The 16,989-nt window shown below is 48.5% G+C and overlaps 1 protein-coding gene and 1 long non-coding RNA gene across 2 annotated transcripts in view; one reads left to right on the forward strand and one right to left on the reverse strand.

The window, feature by feature from the left end:
• Positions 1–16,989, forward strand: part of GABBR2 (gamma-aminobutyric acid type B receptor subunit 2) — a 328,260-nt gene that overhangs the window by 301,150 nt on the left and 10,121 nt on the right. Inside the window, exons 14-17 of the mRNA XM_073227151.1 lie at positions 7,483–7,593; positions 11,624–11,848; positions 13,857–14,039; positions 16,540–16,669. Coding sequence (XP_073083252.1) covers positions 7,483–7,593; positions 11,624–11,848; positions 13,857–14,039; positions 16,540–16,669 — 649 coding nt within the window. The remainder of the gene's footprint in view (positions 1–7,482; positions 7,594–11,623; positions 11,849–13,856; positions 14,040–16,539; positions 16,670–16,989) is intronic.
• LOC140847292 (uncharacterized) overlaps positions 1–16,989 on the reverse strand; it is a 42,752-nt gene that overhangs the window by 7,683 nt on the left and 18,080 nt on the right. The window contains exon 2 of the long non-coding RNA XR_012127184.1: positions 137–316. This is a non-coding gene — a long non-coding RNA (uncharacterized lncRNA). The remainder of the gene's footprint in view (positions 1–136; positions 317–16,989) is intronic.

The raw sequence follows: 16,989 nt of genomic DNA on the forward strand, positions 1-16,989 counted from the left end.
CCCTTCCAGAGAAAAAAATGCCAGAGATGCACCGGCAGAGAAGCCCTGGTGGGTATCTCACAGGTCCCTTCCAATCTGGGATTCTGAAAAAATTCATCCAGACTTGTAATCAAACATTCTAAAAAGAAATTCTTACCTTGAAATGACAGCTTCTAGCTTTGTTGCCTCAGAGGTGTGCAACTGCTGCTGCTGAGATAAGCAGTCCAGCCCCAGAGGGATCTGGAAGGTTCCTCCCAGCTCCAGCACTCTGTGGCTCTGCATTTGGAGATAGTGATGACGGTTCACGCAGACAGTGCAGCTTTCCAGTCTCTGAAGCCTGTAAACACACCAGTCACCCCCTTGATCATCTTGCCGACCCTGGGAGTCTGCAGATGAGCGAATCATGGCTCCGAAAGGTTTGGAGATGTGCTCAGAGTCACACAGCTGGCAAGGAGTGGACCTGGGACCTGAACCAGCGCACTTTCCCCTTCCTGCCAGGCTTCCTTAATAGGAACCCTCAATCTCCCTGACAAAAGGCAGTGTCAGTTCACCTGCCTTCCCAGGGAAAGAGAAACATTTCAAGACTTTAAAGTGCAGCCCAGAAAGGTCAGACTTCCCCCAACCACACACATTCAAACTCACATTTATATAACACACAAATACTTACCCCATAGAAAAACCAATTTTATCGTGTATTTCAAAATCAACTTAGAAATTAAAATAAAAAAAAGAAGAAGAGGCAGGAATGGCCTGGGGAGAAAGTTCCAAGAGTCAGCTCCTGGGAGCTGGTCAGAAGGAGGAAGGCACATCCTTTCATGAGGCCCCAGCCAGGCGGGACTTGGGAAGCAGCCACCCACAGCAGTGGCAGAATAAAGTCCAAGGCACTAAAGCCAGGGCCCCGGGATCACAGATGAAGCTTGAGGCCCCCTTTGTGCCCACCACCCACACTCCCCACCCTCCCTGCCCAGACCTGAAGCCCCCACCCAGAGTCCAGTCCAGGTCAGAACACACAGACAGGCCAGGTCAAGTCTGCCTTTGTGCTAAGTTGTCACTCTGTGTCAGTGCCATGTGAGTGACAAAGGGAATCGACATGCTAACCCACAGGTCTAAGCAGAGGACCAAATGTTACCCATTGTTTCAGATCAGTTAAGGCCTTGCTGCCCGAATGTGGGTCCCTGGACCAACACCATCATTGTCACCTCCAGGCCCCACCGAGACCTACTGACCCAAATTACATTTTAACAAGCTTCCTGAGTAGTATTATCAAGTGAGCCTCACTTACCACCTTCCAGCCACACCAGTTCCTAAAACATGCTAAAGCCTTTGCCTTTTAAGGTCCTTTAAGAGCCAGGAATGCTCTTCTCCAAGTTCTTACATGGCTGGTCTTTCTCATCATTCAGGTTACAGAGTAAATGTCACCATCAGAAAAGCCTTCCCAGACTACCATCTGACATGCACTCCCCTATCAGCACCCCTCCAAGTACCGTGTCCTTCTTTTCAGGAGCACTTAGGCCAGCTGTGTCCACAGCGCCACTGTGGCATTTCTCCACCCGTGGGGTTTGCCCTCCACCAGAACACACACTCCAAGAAGGCAAGCATCCTCTCGCTCTCGTGTGCCCGGACCCCAGCATTAAGCAGAGTGCATGGCACACAGAAGGCACATGAGAAATACCGAGTCAATTCGGAATGAGTGAATGTAAGACAAACAATCATGAAGTAAAAGACAAATAGAGTTATCCCTCCAATATTCAGGCTCACATGAACTACACTGTAAGTTAACCCATGGGCTCACTTTACAAATGGAACCTGAGGTGTAGAAAAGGGTGGGGACCTGACCAAGGTAAGCCAGCAAGTCTATGGCAGGACTTTGACCTTTCAGGACCAATACCTCAACCCATGCTTGTCTGTCCATTTGTGTGACCTGACAAAGCAGGATGTTTGCAGAGGCCACTGACCTACATTGTGAGTAGCTGCATTATGCAGAGGGACTCTCAGGCCAGCTGCTCTCCTTTTGCTGCACAGATGGGGAGGCTTTACTGGGCAGCTTCTGCATTGCCTCCTGCTGATCAGCAGTTAGACCAACAGTCAGATGTGAGCACTTTCAGCCTCTGACCATCATAGACAGGCATGGCCTCGCTGCTGGGCACTGGACCCTGTCAGGCAGGAAGAGCATTTTATCAGCTTGAATTCAGCTTGCAGAACCAAAGCACAGCCTTCAAAGCTCCGGGGGTTTCAGGGGAGGCCTCTATTGAGTGTTTTACAATTAAGTCATTCCTCCCACAAGCAGCACCTCTCAGTTTATAAAGCAGGCTTAGACCCACTGTTTCTTTGGAATTTGACATAAAGCTTGTGGGAGGGAGGGCAGGCTGGGGAAAGCACCTGGTGAGGGAGGAAAGAACACCAGTTTGGGAGTCAGACAGACCTGGGTTTGAATCCAACTCTGGCACTAGCTGGGGGTTTGGAGTTACTTAACCTCCCTGTGCCTCAGTTTCTTCATCTGTAAAATGAATACAATATCTCAGTGGATTCTTGGGAGGCTTTGACAAGATAACGTGTGTACACCTCACAGCTTAGCAACTATGCCCATAGTTGTTACTCATGACAAGCAGCCTGTAGTATTCTCAGGGCTGCTGTGATTGTGGGAAGTCTACCTACCCTCTGTCTGAGGTTGCCTCTCATGGAGTCATCCTGATCTTACTGGAATGGAAGGTCCATACTGCTGCATTCCCACATGCCTAGAACAATACCTGGCAAATGGTAGTGTTTGAGTTATGTATTGAATGAATGAATGAATGTATGAATGATTACTTAGGTAACTGCCCAGGTAAGCAATGAGTAAGGAAGAAAAATAAAGAAAAGAAAAATGCAGTTTGAAAGTTCTTGTAGGCCAGTCATTCAGAGCAAGGGAAACATTCTTGGGCCAGTGAAAATGCTGTAGTCCACAATATTAACAGAGAAGTGGGCCTGAAATCCTGGCTCAGACTCTGATGTGAGATCCCAGCCTGACTTATGCAGAGGTCAGGGCCCTGTGCTCACTGGCCCTAAGCTGCATGGCACACCACATTGTGCACAATGTGAACACAGTGACCAGGTAAGGCCTGGGCCCTCCAGCCCCTCTTTCCCAAAGAGTCCCGCACCTCCCTTACCTCCCCACATTCCCCACCCAGCTGTCTGGAAAGGGGGTGGGGCCTGTCCTCCATGCTGCCTGGAAATCCGGCCTCCTTTAAAGCCAGTGGGGTGGCTTCTAGAATAGTGCAAGGTGCTTCTGATGCTTTGCCACTTGTAGCCCCAGTGAGCCACAGAAGCAGCTCACTGTTCCCAGTAGATGATCCACTGCCTCCAGACGGGACCCTCAGTGCAGGTCTTTTGTGCCCCCTAGCGGCGTTTCGATGCACGACAACTCCAAGTAAGTGCTCAGGAAGTGGCCCCTTTCTCCCCTCCCCCACGATCCCCTCTTGATTCATCATCAGGCACCTCTCTCCCGGTGTGTGCCTGCTCCACCCCCTCTGAATCCCAGTCCCTGGTATGATCAGGATGGATCAGACAAGAAGAGGCATGGCTCTTACAGGTAGATTTGAAATTCAGGTAAGGGGTCACTTGACTTTATGTAGACCCCCATTCCCCAGCCTCATAAGCATATGAACTTCATCACTCCTAAAACCACCCCCGACCCCTACCACACTGATCCATGTCCAGTGTGCACGGACACAGGGCTGTGTGAGGGCAATGTAATGACCAGGATATTGTGACTTTTCGGGATTAGTGCCCATGTACTGGGGAGATGGGGCTAGAAGCAGCACTGCCCACCCTCGGAACCACCGACTTCTCTGAACTCTTGACTGGCCCTTGGGTTTTTGCTGCCCTCCCTCCTGCAGCCAAGGCTGTGCTTAAGCTTATTGGAATGGGTGGAAAACTTAAAGACAAGATGTAAGAAGTAGGATTTCAGGATTCGAAGGGGTCAGAGCAGGCCAGGATGGGGAGGTATGGGGGAAGGTTACTAATAAGGTAAAAAGTAACAGGCTGGACTGTCAGCTGCAGAAGGAAGAAGACAGTGTTGGCAGCAGTTCAGTGAGAACTACCTGACGGGGTCTTAGCCAACCATAAGGGAACATATGAATCATTAGTGGAAGGCAGTTATTTAGAAAGCCAAGGAGAGCTGCAGCAGGGGGACAGGCGGACTTGCTCAGCACCACCTGAGGTGTTGAGCTCAATTATAGGTCTATGGATCAATGGTAAACTCAGGCAGGCTGAGCGACCTGTGTGGAAGGGTGATGTATACCTTCACTGCCCCTCTTCCCCTCCTGAGGAAGGGTGTGCAGACTCAAGGTAAGAGCTTGGGATTATTCTGGGAGTCCCAGAGGAAAGACCAGGGCCAGTGGGTGGAAGTACGGGAGGAGAAGGTTCTCATTCAATAAAAGAAATGTGCAGCCATCTCACCAAAAATGGGAGTGAGGAGGCCGTCACTGGGGGTATATAAGCCAGACAACCGTTCCCATCAAGAGTTTCTGTAACTTGAACAATGTGTGTGATAGAATCAGTCCTCTCTACACAGAGAATCTAGGAGTCCCTCACAAATTGTTATCATCATCATCACCATCAGACGCTAACGTCATTAACGGATTTGCTATCAGGGCACGCCGTGACAAGTCTGTGCTTCTGCATCCTCATGTCTGCTTGGTCGTCACACATTGGAGAGACCCAAGTTCTGCGACCAAGTCACTGTTGACTTTGGGACACAGTCCTTTCTCAGTCTCCTCGATTAAATAGTGAAAGAACATCAGGGAACCCCTTCACCCTTAATGGAATCTAACCAATTCCTGGGTGGGTAGCAGTGGTGGGGGGCAGCAGGGGGATCTTTAGCCCTGGCAACTCTTAACTGTGGTTCCAGGAGATCCCCTTCCCTTGGAGTGTCTCTCACTATGCCCACTGCTGCCACTGCCTCAGGGGACCTATGCCTCTAGCACCCCAGCCTACATAGAACCAAAGAGGCTGAGCTAAGGTTTTCTGTGGCTTGAGACAGCAAAAGGGAAATCAAGCCTGAGAGAGCATACAATTTGATGATCTGATTACAAAATGGCCTGAGTCCACAGGCCCCACCTCTCCCAACTCCTCATACTTTCGTGTGGGAACACTACCTTTCCCCAACTCATTTCCCCATTTCCTGCCTCAAAGGCCAGGCTAGAGAGCAGGGCCAAAAGAAACAATGTTTCCATCCCCACCTGCCTAACGCCTGGCTTCCACATCCCTGGATCCCACCAATGTGCTCCTTCTTCCTGGTGATCAACCCTGCGATGCCTACCCCTACCCTCAGGCATCTGACTTTACCCTGGTCCTCAACAGGACAGCTCAGTCCTGAACCCAGTTCTTGGATGAGATATCCTTAGTGGGGTCTGTTCTAAAGGCAAACAGATTCACAAAGAAATATTCAACTTTACTCAGTAAATTTATTGTTGGTAGTGTGTGGATGTAGCAATTCTGGAACTATCTTGTGTTTATTATAAGATTGAGGCAATGTGACATTTTGATGTTTTTGGAAACCAGGGTTCTCACTGGTGACAGAAGAAAGATGCAAATATGAAATAGGAGGAAGCAAGCAAGACCCCTGTGTTGATGGATTTTATCTATTCTATCCATAAATAGATGGTAGAGAGATAGAGATAGATAAAATGATGGTAGATGGGTGGATGGATAAATAGAAGATATATGATGATAGATAGATGATGATAGATGATTGATAGATGATAGATGATAGATGATAGATAGATAGATAGATAGATAGATAGATAATAGATACTCTCCACCAAAAAGAACCATTGGAGAAATGGCTGATTCCAAGGCTGGGGCATAGAATGTATAAGGAAAACCTGGAACATCTTGTACCAAGAATTAGGAAAATGCTCCACAAAATTCTGGGGATACATTGAAATAACACAGAAGGCAGCATGAAGGGGTTTTCCATTTTGATTTGGGCATGAAAATGAATAATGATAGTAACAGATTATAAAACACTGAATTAAAAAAGGACACTTAAGTCCATACTGACATTCATAAACACATGGGAGGAAAGACCTTGTTTACATTAGAAGTGAAGTATTTAAATGAAGTGATGGAGTTAGAAAATCATCATTTTACAGCCACCAAACTAATGTGACTCAGGAATCACCAGTGGATGCTGAAACCTGGGAACAGGATACTCACACTGTCTCAAAGTATCTCCTGCAGATTGTTTATTAATCACAAAGGGAAATGCTACCTTTAAAGTGGAGAGATCTGGCACACATCACCTGAACCAAATGATCACAGTTAACATCACCAATAATGGGACAAAGTGCCATTAAATGCCTCTGATATGCAGCAGCAAGGAGGCAAGAACGTCATTTATGTAGGATTCCTGCCAAGAAGGCATAACTTGAATCTAATCATGAAAACACATTCAGACAAACTCAAATTGAGGGACATTCTATAAAATAACTGAACTGGGTTCCTCAGAAATACCAATGACATGAAAGACCAAAGTAGGCTGAGGATTGAGATTAAAGACATAATAACAAGTAAATTGAATACATAGTCCTGGATTGGATCCTGCTTTGGAAAAACCACAATTGCCTTGAAGGACATTATTAGGCCAACTGGCAAAATTTGAAAAGTGTATCTGATGATGTAAGACAATCTCCTTGTTCTTAGGAAGCAGATGCTAAATATTTAGGGATGTAGGGTCAGGATGTCTCAAATGGCTCCAGAAAAATATGTGTACAGTATATATTTTTTTCATTCTCTGGGTGTTCTCCTCTTGCCATCATCTGGCTGATTCTCTTCCAGAGTTTCCCAGTTCAAATTCCTGAGAGGTAATGTGCTTGGGTAGGATCCTCTCTACCACTCCTCTTTAGCGAGGGCACTGTGTTCTGGGAAACTGCATAGGTCTCTGACCAGCGTCTGGATTGGCTGTCTGGAGTCAGGTGCCCATCCCTTGTCCAATCAACCCTGGCCCAGGAAGGTTATGAGGTATATAATATGGCGGCCACCACTGCTCCCTCAATGGGACTGGTGGGCAAGAGGGCCTCTTTAGAAGGGCTTGGCAGGCCCCATCGTTGACCCCACTAGTGGGTATCTCCAGTTACCTGAATTAATCCCAGAGACACCTAAAGGCCTCCTGACATAACTTTGCCCTTCATTGCCACCCCTACTCTCAATAAACATTACAGATGCTGCTCTGGGCTGTCTTGCACTAGGTACTAGGGGCACAGGAGTGACCGCTGCTCCCTGCCCTCAGGAGCTCTGACTCAAGTTAGAAAAGGATGAAGAATGCAGGTAACTGGTATGCAGGGCCAAAGCATGACCAACAAACAGAAGGAAGCCCCGTGGGAACACAGGTTGGGTCCAAAAAGTTCCCTGGACGGTGCCCCTGGCTGTGGCTCCTGCAAGGTAACAGGCTGTCAGACAGAGACCTGGCTGCACAAAGGGTACCCAGTGCCATCCCTGGGTTTGTGTTTTCTCTTTGCACAGCCGGACCCAGCGGGCCGGGACATCTCCATCCGCCCTCTCCTGGAGCACTGTGAGAACACCCACATGACCATCTGGCTCGGCATCGTCTACGCCTACAAGGGGCTTCTCATGGTAGGTATGGAGCAGGAGGCAAAGCTGGGGGTGTGCTTCTCTGGCAGAGCTCTCTCCGCCAGGGGCCTCCATCAACCTAAAAATAAGCAGAGCTCCCAGGACCAAGCACTTACTCTATGCCAGGCCTGGTGTCTGCCTTGTGTTCTCTCTGTTCCCACAACAGCCCTATGAGAAAGGTACAGCTAATGTCTCATTTCACTGATGAACACGCTGAGGCTGTTTGCCCAATGTCACTCAGCTTGTAAGTAGCAGAGTCAAGATCTTAAGGACTAACCCCAAAACCTCACAGCTGCCACCCTACTGCTCCCAGAATGGCAGTCTGTTGACATCCAGCATATGTTCATATCCCGCATTTCACTGGATCCTCTCTATATCTGTGGGAGGTGAGTGGAATCATTCCCATTTTTTAGATGAGGAAAGAGAAGCTCAGAGAGGTTAAGGGATTTGCCGGAGGCCACCTGGTAACCTCCAATCTCTGAATCCAGTACTCTCTCCACCCCACTCATCTGTTAAAACCAAAGATCTCTTACCAAGCCCCCCTCACCCAGGTGTAGAATGTCAGTTAAGAAGGACTTGAAAGGGCAGTCACCACCACCACCCTGCCCCGGGCCACCTTATTCCAAGATGACCCTTGAACCTTCTTTCTCAAACCGTGTCTCCACTTAAATCCCTCTAGTGACAAGAAGCTGGTTACCACACCCTCCTCAGATCTTTCCACAGGAAAGTTAATTCACCATCTGCCTCTGTGAAGCCTCCACTTAGAGGCAAAGAAGGAAGCCTTCTCCAAAGGGCAAATAAATTGGAATTTCCTGTGCTGCTCAAATGCATCTTTACTTGCTGCTTTAGAGAAGTTAGAGATCGATCCTGTGTCCTTCGAGGGGCCACACCGGAAGAGCATGTGTTAGGGAACCCTAGACAAAGATCACACCCTCCCCCACTTCATATTAGTTGGGACCTCTTCTGGTTTTCATAAAGGTCCTTTGAAGACCACTAGACTGCAACCTGGGACCCACAAGGTAATGGCCCTGAAGGTGTCCCAGAGTGGAAATGGGAGCTGGAGGATTGGCGAAGGGTCCTGGGCTTGCAGAAGAACACACTCAGGGACACGATCACCAGAGCCGTCAGAGGCAGGTGGTATAGATGAAGGGCAGAACCATCGTCAGCGGCAGTTACCAGAAGGCAGCCCTCATGTCCACGTAAAGAAGGATTTTGTATAACAGAGCAGTGTCCACAGAAGCGATGGAGTCCCTGCGAAGGAAGGCTCTCTCTGTCACAGGAGGTGTGTGGCATTGATCACTGGTGTTCCCTTGGCCCTTGGTGAAGAGACTGAAATTAGATTATGGTGCATCTGATTGACTGGATGCACCATATTGGATTTATCTGTAATGCTTTTAACCATTCATTATCTTCCCCACCTACTTCCAGTAGTGGCTGGAGAAGACTCTCTCTCCCAGTGAAGCTAATTCACTTCAGCCACATCATAATAAAAGCTGTATTTGGAAGCACAAATGCTCCACTGTTTGCAATATATGCAAGGAACTGTCCCTAGCCCTCCTGGTGCACGGGATTTATGACTAAAATCCCACCTAGCAGCCCCTTCTGCTCTGAAACCACAGAATTGCAGGGCTGGCAAGAGCATGCCCAGCCCTGTCAGCCCACTCCGCTGCCATGCTTCAGCACCCCAGCCCACCCAAGCATCCCCAGCAAGTGCTCTCACTCCCTGCTTCTTTCCCTCCAGCGCTGGGGAGCTCACACCCTTCAAAGCTACATGTGCCGTCCACGGATGGTGTATTTCCTGTGGCAACAGAAACAAATTACAACAAGCTGGTGGTGGCTTAAAACAACAGAAATGTATTCTCTCATAGTCGTGGAGGCTAGAAGTCTGAACCCAAGGCAGAGCTGTGCTCCCTCCGAAGGCTCTCGAGATGCTTCCTTGCCTCTTCCAGCATCCGATGGCTCCAGGCATTTCTTGGCCTGTGGCTGCATTACTCCAATCTCTATCTCCGCCTTCACCTGGCAGTTTCTTCTTTCCAAGTCTCTCCTCTGTGTGTCTCTTATTAGGATACTTGTCATTTGATTTAGAGCCCACCTGGATAATCCAAGATGATCCATCTTAAAATCCTTGATTATATGCAAAGACTTTTTCCTAATAAGGTCATAGTCACAGTTTCCATGGATTAGGATGCAGACATTATCTTTTAGGGCCACCAATTAACCCACTACAGATGGGTTGCTTTTCTAGAAAGTTCTTCCTTATCCTCAGCTGAAATCTGCCTCCACGTAACTTGTGCTCATGAACCTTTATTCTACTTCTTGAAGGTCTAAAAACAAGTTCCTCCCTGTTTCCTCCTGACAGTCTTCAGAGATTTGCCGCCAACTACCAGGTCCTCAGACTTGGCCACATTCTATGACTGGTTTGGTGGTCCGCTAGCAGTGTGGCAGAGAGGAGGGACTCTGGCCCCTTGTCAGAGAGGTGTCCTGGGCACCCATCCAGCCCTGACATTCACTGCCATGGGACCCTGGGCAGACCACTGGGCCTCACCCAGCCCCCACTTCTTCCCCTGGAAGATGTGGACCACCACGCCTAGTTGGCATGGTCACTGTGGGGTTGAAGGGGGTCATACTCAAAGGAACCAGCACAAAGCAGGCTTCTAACAGCCATTGGTTTCCTTCCCTTGACTAGTACTGGCTTCCTGGGCTTCTGGTTCCCCATTTTAAAAAGAATTAGAAAAAAAAATCAGTCAGCAAGATAACACACATAAGAGAAAAGGAGAGGGAAACAACCGTGGCTGTATAAAGTAACACCAATTACAAGAGTGCTTTTAACTTACTTTTGTACAGGACATGGCAGTTTACAAAAAGCTTTCACATCCATCCTCTCATTTCATCCAGATAGAAACCTTATAAGATAGGTATTGTTATTGTTCCCACTTCACAGATACTGAAACTGAGGTCCTGAGAGGTAAAGTGACTTGCCCAAAGTCACACAGCCAGTGGATAGCAGATTCCAGATTCTCCAGCCTTGTGCTAGCCACCCTTCTACCACTCAGCACTGTGCTGCCAAACTAAATCAAACTTAAAAACATAGGCCTTCAGTGAGATGTTAAAATGGCTTGTGCGACTGTCAGATGCCCTGAGCTACAGTGATGAGGTCCATTTCTGTTGAGATGTATTGTTTGGGAGTAGAGCTGCAAGTGACAGAAAACCCAAACTAACAGTAGTTAAAGATATATTAATATCCCTCTCAGGTAAGAAGTATAGGGCTGGTACATGGGGGCTCCCAGAATTTCACCTTCTTGCATCTTGTGGCTCCCCCATCTTCATCATACAGTTTCCACACTGTGGTCTAAGATGACTTTGTGGTCTAAGATGGCTGCTTAGGCTCCACCCATCACATTCCACTCCATCTATTAGGAAGCAGGGGAAAAAGACCCTTTCTCTTTATAGATGCTTCCCAGAACCTGTACACAACACTTCCACCTACATGGCACTGTCTAAAACCCAGCTTCAAGGACAGATAGGAAATGTAGTCTCTATTCCAGGTGGCTATGTGCACTGGGGGAAATACAAGTTCCAGACACAGGTGCTCTGCCTTTTTAAAAGACTGAACTGAACTTCTGGAGACTTAGTCCACTTTTATCACCATATTGCTGTGTGGCCTTGGGCAAACCCCTTCCTCCTCTCTGGGTCTCAGTGTTCTCTATAGAGGAATGGGAGGTGGTCAAGATCATATCTAAAGTTCCACCCCACCTTGGCCTCCTAGGGGTGTGTGTGTGAACCAGAGGTGGAAGTAAAGGGGAACCAGACAGCTCTAACACCACCAGTCTGCTTTTCCTGGGCGGGACTCAGCCCAGGGCCACAAGTGGAGACAGATGGTGACATTCAGACGACCTGGCCAACAGCAGAACCCCCAGCTTCTGTGCCCCCAGGCCCCACTTGCTGAGTAACCCTCCGTTCAGAGCTTCCCAGGCAGCAAGCACGGGCCAACCACTTGATAATGACCATCTCTCCTTTCTGTTCCCCACTGCAGCTGTTTGGTTGTTTCTTAGCTTGGGAGACACGCAATGTCAGCATCCCTGCACTCAATGACAGCAAATACATCGGGATGAGCGTCTACAATGTGGGCATAATGTGCATCATCGGGGCGGCCGTTTCCTTCCTGACCCGGGACCAGCCCAATGTGCAGTTCTGCATCGTGGCGCTGGTCATCATCTTCTGCAGCACCATCACCCTCTGCCTGGTGTTCGTGCCAAAGGTAATGGCCCCAGCCTCTGGCTCTGGCCCTCTCACCAGGGGACTGTGGATTTCCTCCACTTTCTACAAGTTTTATGAGTTCTCTTTTTAGGAACACAATTCACATTACAGAAAGTTTGGAAAATGCAGATAAGTTACCAGATTTTTTTCAGAAATCCCACATAGTCCTGCCACCCAAAAACAATCCCTAATGTTTTGTTTCATTTTTTACTAAAAACTAAATATTTTTATGTGTTTCTTGCCAGTCTTTTTTTTTTTTTTTTTTACTGGTTAGGCAGTGATACCTTTTCAGGTAGAGCTGTAATTATAGAACACATCATTTTATAGTTTGCCTTTTATCACTAACTTTTTGTCCTTTGTATTTTCCCACATTCATAACCATCGTTGTGGGGGGAGTTCATTCCATATTTAAATATCCACTTGATTCCTTATTGATGAGCATTACAACTGTTTCCAGATTTTTACTATTAGAAATGAACTTTGTTTCTACATAACACAATTTCCATATTTCCAATATTTCTTTAATATAGAGTCACAGAAATAGTATTAGTGAGTCAAAAGGAATAATCATTTTTAACAGCCACTTACATTTTTCATCTATCTGAAGAGCTTCAGGACCACCCAAGGGCTATTCTTCAAACATTATCCTACCCAGCAGTGGGTGGGTGAACCAGAGGCATTGACCTCTTGGGAGCCCCTTGCAGTAGGCTAGGCTGAGTGGAGGGAAGCCTGACCTCGGTAGGTATCAAGAATAAGGGAAGAGCAGGAAACAGAAAGAGCTGGGAAAGAGTTATTAGCCCAAGTGGAGAAGTGTCTGCCTTGGAGAAGGGGGAGAAGAGTGATCACTTGGGCCCCACTGTCCCTTAAACAGGCTGCCCATGGTGCTTCCATCCTCCCAGGCACCCAGCCAGTGTCCGGGGCTGTGTTGTCTCTTCCCTGGAATACTTCCAGGCTGTACTCCTTCCTTCTCTAGCTGTCAAAACTGCCCAGGCCCTAGGCCAATGCCACGACTCTTCTGTCCACACTCTAACATTCTCTTCATCCTGCGAAAGATGCCAGATGTCTCTGAGCTCAGCTCTGGTCATGTCATCTACTCTTCACCCTCAGCAGCTTCTCATTGCCCTCCTGGCTCCACAGCCAAGTCCCCAGCACTGCCCTTGTGTCTCCCCCAGCCCCCCAAGAGAACCCTGTCCATCATCCACACCGCCCTTCTCCCCTTCTCCCTATGCGCCCAGAGCCCCAGGCCTCCCTGCATTTGCATATGCCATTCCTTCCCTCCTGGAATCCCCTTACCCTCCCCATCCTTCCAGACCCTTCACAGAGCCCAGCCCACGCACACACAGCACTGTGGTGAACACTTGACCTGGGGAAGATCTGAGTCCTTTCTTCATCCCCATCCCTCACCTCTAGGCCATGAGGTCCAGTGGACAAGGGTTGTGACTCACTCAGCCTCTGCTCTCCAGTACTGAGCCCAGCCCAGAGCCTGCCTCAGACCACAGCTGTTCTTGGATAAACAAATAAGATTAGAGTCAAATGGCAAACGTTCCTTTTACATAAAAATGCTTTTTCAGTGACAGAGCTAGTCACCAGTCTGTCCCTAAAACTCATCAATGGTTCTAACAAGCAGAAGCCTTCACTCTCCTCCATCCCACTGTCTTCACTGCTGTCACTTTCAGGTTTGTTTCCATGGGGAGTGAGGCTGAGTGAGGCTCAGCTGGAGCCAGGCCCAAGGGGCTCTGGGTAGGCTCTGCAGGTGGAATCAGGGTCAGGAGACTAGACTTCTAATAACAAGGAAGGAAACTGAGACCCACTGAGGGGAGGGGGCCTACCCAAGGTCACACACAATTGAATGGCAGAGAGAGGCCCGAGTCCAGGGCTCCAGGCTCCCAGCCTGGGCCCTTCCTGGGGCTTCTTGTTGCCTCCAGGGCAAGTCTTGCTGGGGGCACTGGATTGGGGATGGGAGGGAGAACCCCAGGCTTCTCTTTTCAACCCTGTTTCTGTCCTTTCAGCTCATCACTCTAAGAACAAACCCAGATGCAGCAACTCAGAACAGACGATTCCAGTTCACTCAGAATCAGAAGAAAGAAGATTCTAAAACATCCACCTCGGTCACCAGCGTGAACCAAGCAAGCACATCCCGCCTGGAGGGCCTGCAGTCAGAAAACCATCGCCTGCGTATGAAGATCACAGAGGTACCCTGCACAGCCATGGGAGCCAGGGCCCCGGGCTCCCACCTGAGTCCCTCTACCCCGTACAGGGACTCTCAAGCCGCCGCTCCCCACCACATCTCCTTTGGGACATCCCCATGTCATGGATGTGCGGTCCCATCTGACACAGTTATGGCTGCAGGAACCAGGGGGAACATCAGCTAGCCAGAGGCAGTTTGTCAGAATCTGACAGGAGTTTATTGTCCACATGGCCCAGGTTCTAGGAGTCCAGCAATGCCCCAACTCAAGTCATCCTCAGAAAGAAAGAAGCACTTAGAAATTAGTGAGCTCCCAGCTTATAGGAGCCCCTAAATGTGTGGGTTCCCCTCAATTTTTCACTCCCAATACAACCTGTAACTGCCCAAATCTATATGATATATAAGAGAAGAGGAAGTAAAATTTTTCAGGTGGGAGAATTTGCTATAGCAGACCTTATTTTTGTCCTAAGAGTCCTTAACTGGTCCTAGAATATTCCAGAGAAACTGTAACCAGATCCTTCTGTGCCCAAGCCAGACCTCAAATTCTGGACTTTCTATACAAAGGAGGGGAAACCAAATTACCTTCCCCTTCTCCACCCCTCCTTTTGGGTCAGGGTGTGACCAGGCCCAGGGTCTGGCAGGCTGTGTGGTTAATAGAGGAATTCTGATTCAGTGAGTGGCACAGGAAAGAGAATGTGTTGGTTAGGATTGCTGGCTAGGTTGCTGTAACAGAAGCTCAAAGCAAGAGACCAAAAGAAAATATATGTTTGTTTCTCTCTCACCTAATGGTCCTGAGGAGCAAGGCTGGCGGCAGCTCTGCCTCCTAAGTCACTGCTGGATGAGGCTCATTCCCTCTTGCTGCCGGCCACGCCCCAAAGCGTTTTCCTTGCTGGTGGAGTTAATGCCTGGTGTAAGGCACACCCTTTTCTCAGTCTCAGGAAGGGAAGAGGAAGTCCGTCCACACAAGGGACTGCCTTATAAGCAAGTCATACAAAACTTCATTCATTTTAGTTCTGTTCCAGGTGCACTGGCGAGATCATACTTAGCCACGGGGAAGGCTGGGAGATGTAGTCTCTGGTTAGACAATCACAAGATGAAGTGAGATGTAGGGTTGCCAGATTAGATATGGGATGTCTGGTTAAATTTGAATTTCGGACAACCAGTCATATTTTTAATATAAGTATGTTGCATACAGTATTTGGGACATATTTGCACTAAAAGATGATTGATTGTTATCTGAACTTCAAATGTGACTAGGCATTCTGCATTTTTATTTGCTAGATGAGGCAGCCTTTTGGGGGACTCACAGGAGTCTGCCACAAAGATCCACTACCCAGTTGTCTGTGCAGCTAAAGCTACTGCTTCAGGATGGGACAACCCTCCATTTGCTTGTCTGCCACTGGAGCAAAGTAGGAAAGGTTTCTGTCTCTCAAAGCCCATTGCTGATTCTTTTTTAGTGTAAGACCTCTCTAGAACTATCCTGTCTCTGTGTCTTGACATTCAGCTTCTACTTGCTCACTCTGCAATAGAGTTTACTTACTTTTTGAAACCCAAGTCACTGTCAAAAACCCTAAAATGTTGAGTTGTTCTTCCTGGAATTGATTTACAGTCTGGCCTCCTTTGATCCTAGCCCTGCTGTTTGAGTCATACAGCAAAAGGTCTCTCTCCTTCTCCACATGAAACCTTAGTAAACAATTTAATGGCTGTGCTCTTTACATGAGAACAGCACTTTACAGTTCATAACATCTCCTCCCTTATACTGTAGTAGGATGCCCATTACCGTCCCCATCTGCCACCACCTCCCACAACACACACACACACACACTCTAGGCCTCTCAGGGCTGAACTGCCCCAGGGCTTATATTAGATTTGTATACAAACTGAGGGTGACTGGGATCCATCCTGATCAACTCCTCTGGAGGAACCCGTACTGGCCTGAGTTTTCATGACAGTGTGAGGCTCAGAGCTGACCATCCCTGCAAATCTGTAGCCCCCGCAAAGGTCCTACTAGGTGTCAGTAATAATTATTATAGTAGCAGGTCTCCCTTATTATGTGTCAGGCACTGGGCTAAACTTTCAGTGCATGATCTCAGTTCATCTTCACAACAACCCAATGAGGTAGATACTGTGATTACCCCATTCTACAGAGGAAGGAACTGAGACTCAGTTCTCACAAGCCAGCACACAGCCAGCAAGGAACAGCCCTGGGTTTGCCCCTTGCCTGTCCCCTTCAGAGCCTGCCTGCCTCCCTGGGCTTGCTTGGCTGTTCCATCAAGGCGGAAGCCTGCACTGAACACATCATTGCAAAGTTCAGGTCCCTCTCAAGAGCAGAAGCAAGAGCTGCCAGGAGCCCTTTGCATTTCTCCCCCAACATGCAGCCCTCTGGCTCTCAATGCCCTCCTACATCCTGCCCAAGGCCCAGCTCTTGGCTCTCAAGGCCCGGCTGCCCGAGCTGGGGCAGTGGGCTGGGCTGGGGCCCTGACTCATTCGGAGCCTTTGTCTTCTAGCTGGATAAAGACTTGGAAGAGGTCACCATGCAGCTGCAGGACACACCAGAAAAGACCACCTACATTAAACAGAACCACTACCAAGAGCTCAACGACATTCTCAACTTGGGGAACTTCACTGAGAGCACAGGTAGGAGTATGAGGGGCCCCTGGCACGTGGGCACCTGGGCATCAGATACCAGCCATCCATCTTCCACTTAACAGATAAAGAAACTGAGGTGCAGAGAGGTAGCGGGGCTGGCCTGAAGTCACACTGGCAGAGCTGGAACATCTGGATCCCCTGTCTCCTGACTATAGTTCAGTGTTTATTTGGAGCCCTGCTCTGCATAGAGCCGGGGCTTCTGTTTCTCAGCCCCTTGGGCTCCAGCTGCACATGCACACGATGGGGCCAGCATTCCCAGTGTTCTGACTGGGGACCCATTGTCCTTAGTGAGTAGTTTACCTATAGTT

This window comes from Manis javanica, chromosome 2, assembly GCF_040802235.1.
Source record: "Manis javanica isolate MJ-LG chromosome 2, MJ_LKY, whole genome shotgun sequence".
Taxonomy (NCBI): domain Eukaryota; kingdom Metazoa; phylum Chordata; class Mammalia; order Pholidota; family Manidae; genus Manis; species Manis javanica.